Genomic DNA, 2,884 nt, shown 5'->3' on the forward strand with positions numbered 1-2,884 from the left:
TGTGGTGCTGGGGGATTGAACCGCGGTCCCTGATGCTTTGCCAAGCTTGTTCTAAGTAGGTGCCTTAGACCACTGAGCCATCTCTCCAGCCCCATGCTTTTCCTGATATTTAAAACATGTCAAAGTTTGTTTTGATCATGATTTTCATATATGCAGGGTTTTGTCTGCCTTGTTTTGATAATTTAAAAATGGTGTTAAGAAGTTTTTTAAAATGCCTTTAATGACCACAGCAGCAGCTTCTCCTAATGAGGACCTGAAGCACACAGTGTGCGGGGCGCGCCTGCTCCCTTCCACTCCCTCAGGGCTGTGCTTTTCCTGGAGCGTGTCCTCTCAGGTCTTTCCAGCAGGTGCTCCTGGGAGAGGAGCGGTCCCCCAGGCCGGCAGGGGCGATGTGGCCAGGAGCTCTGAGCTGCTGCTGTGAGGCCTCATTTCCATCTATGCTTGGGCGCTTCTTGCCCAAGAACAGAAGTGACATGGGAAAAGGGGTACAGGTGGCACCTGGGGGAGGCCAGGTGACGGTGTATACCATATGGGGGGGGAGGCCAAGGGGGCCGCCTCGTGGGCTCTGGGAGGCCCCAGAGTTTGAATGCCGCCGTGGCCCTGGGTCAGAGTTGGGGGTCTCCCTGCGGAGGGGACCTATGCAACCGTGATAAGGAGAAGGGCAGTGTCCATGGGGGGGCGGGGAAGATGAGGCCCCGGGGCTCGGCTACTGTGGCCTCAACCTCCAACCTGCACCTGGAGGGGAGGTCGGAGCAGCTGGCGCGGGGCCTCTCTGAGCAGGGCTGGTCCTGGAGGCCGCTGATGGGCGGGCTGGTCCTGGAGGCCGCTGATGCGCCCGCTGTTTTCCCAGCTCCCTGGTCAGCTTGATGGAGACATTCAATGAGAAGGCCGAGCAGCTGGTGGAGATTCTGGAGGCCAAGGCGGATGGGCAGACCCCGGTGTCCATGCAGGACATGCTGACCTGCGCCACCATCGACATCCTGGCCAAGGTGACCCGGGGTGAGGTCCGTCCGGGAGGGGCAGTGTGCCAGCGGTCCTTGCGTTCCCCCCTGCTCTCCTCGCCCACCTCCACACCCCTCTCCCCTCCACTGTGAGCCCATATTTTCTTCTTTTGCTTCCTTGACTGTTCAGCGCACCCTCCCACGTGTCTGGGCGGCTGCTGATCCTCAGGACAGCGACACCCAGAGGTGCAGGGCCGGCCGGCCGCGGCTCTGTGGCAGAGGTCGCTGTAAGGATGGGAGGACAGCTCACTGTGGCCCAGGCCTCAGTCCCCTCTGCCTGGCCCCACCTGGCCCCTGTGTGAAGCATCCTCTTCTCCCCCCAGGCAGCCTTCGGCATGGAGACCAGCATGCTTTTGGGAGCCCAGAAGCCCCTGTCCCAGGCAGTGAAGGTGATGCTGGAGGGGATCAGCGCCTCCCGCAACTCACTGGCGAAGGTATCCCCACCCTCCCGCACCTGCCTCCACTGCTGCCGTGGGGCCTGCGTGCATCGCGGCACATCCTGCAGCAATTCTCTCCGAATGGGTTTTGAATTCAGGTACCAGGATTTGTGGGCACTGCCTAAAGGCAGTCACAAAACCAAAGTGGCTCACTGTAAGTTAGGAGTTAATCTCTCCCTCACAATAAATGAGCCCCAAAGCAGGCACTCTAGCGTGGCTGTGGTGGCTCCCTCCCATGAGATGTTCCCCAATCCTATCTTTGTGTTCCCATCTTCAGCCATCACCTCATTGTCATAAAATGACTGCTGTAGCTCCAGCTCTCACTTCCTTATTCCAGACACGAAGAAGGAAGACAGGGTAAAGGTGATTCCTGGGTTGACTCCTAGGTTCCCGTCCTGTGCCTGGGGACTTCACGTTCTGACCTTGCACCCCAGCTCTGCCCCATCTTTCCAGCTGCAAGATTTTCTCCTTGCGGTGCCACCCTAGCTGTCTCTCTCTGCGGGGGCCCTGTCACTTCTCAGTGCTGCCTTTGGGTCTCTGCGTCCTGCTCACGACCTGGTGCTGGGCTGGTCCCGTCAGCTCTTCTAGAACTCCCTGGCTTTCCTGCGCGGCGGGTGGCCGCCGGAGGGGAGGGCAGTGCCGGCCCTCAGTCGAGGTTCTCCCCAGTTCACGCCGGGCTGGAGGAAGCGGCTGCGCGAAGTCCGGGCGAGCATCCATCTTCTGCGCCAGCTGGGCGAGGACTGGGTGCAGCAGCGCCGTGAGGCCCTGCAGCGAGGCGAGAGCGTGCCGGCCGACGTCCTCACGCAGATGCTCAAAGGTGCGCCTGGGCCGGGCTAGCCGGGGGGCGGGGCGAGCCGGGAGGGCGGGGCGAGCCGGAAGGGAGGGCGGGGTGAGCCGGGAGGGCGGGGCGAGCAGGAAGGGAGGGCGGGGCGAGCCGGGAGGGCGGGGCGAGCCGGAAGGGAGGGCGGGGCGAGCCGGGAGGGCGGGGCGAGCAGGAAGGGAGGGCGGGGCTGCTCTCTGCTTCAGTGGTCAGGTGTCTGTGCTGTGCTGTGCCGTCCTGTCTTGTGTTGTGTTGCGCTGTGCTGTGCTGCGCTACACTGTCCTGCGCTGCGCTGTCCTGTGCTGTCCTGCGCTGTGCTGTGCTGTCCTGCGCTGTCCTGTGCTGTCCCGTCCTGTGCTGTCCCGTGTTGCGCTGTCCTGTGCCGTCCTTTGCTGTCCTTTGCTGTCCTGTGCTGTCCCGTCCTGTGCTGTCCTGTGCTGCGCTGTCCTGCGCTGTCCTTTGCAGTCCTGCCCTGTGCTGTGCTGTCCTGCGCTGTCCTGTGCTGTCCCGTCCTGTGCTGTCCTGTGCTGCGCTGTCCTGCGCTGTCCTTTGCAGTCCTGCCCTGTGCTGTGCTGTCCTGCACTGTGCTGTCCTGTCCTGTGCTGTCCTGTGCTGTCCCATCCTGT

At 62.2% G+C, this 2,884-nt stretch overlaps 1 protein-coding gene across 1 annotated transcript in view; it reads left to right on the forward strand.

The window, feature by feature from the left end:
- Positions 1–2,884, forward strand: part of LOC101583670 (cholesterol 24-hydroxylase) — a 24,478-nt gene that overhangs the window by 14,165 nt on the left and 7,429 nt on the right. The window contains exons 6-8 of the mRNA XM_004635186.2: positions 851–989; positions 1,325–1,435; positions 2,105–2,255. Of these exons, the coding sequence (XP_004635243.1) occupies positions 851–989; positions 1,325–1,435; positions 2,105–2,255 (401 nt within the window). The remainder of the gene's footprint in view (positions 1–850; positions 990–1,324; positions 1,436–2,104; positions 2,256–2,884) is intronic.

The sequence above is a fragment of the Octodon degus genome, unplaced genomic scaffold, assembly GCF_000260255.1.
Source record: "Octodon degus isolate 3935 unplaced genomic scaffold, OctDeg1.0 scaffold00070, whole genome shotgun sequence".
NCBI classification, from domain to species: Eukaryota; Metazoa; Chordata; class Mammalia; order Rodentia; family Octodontidae; genus Octodon; species Octodon degus.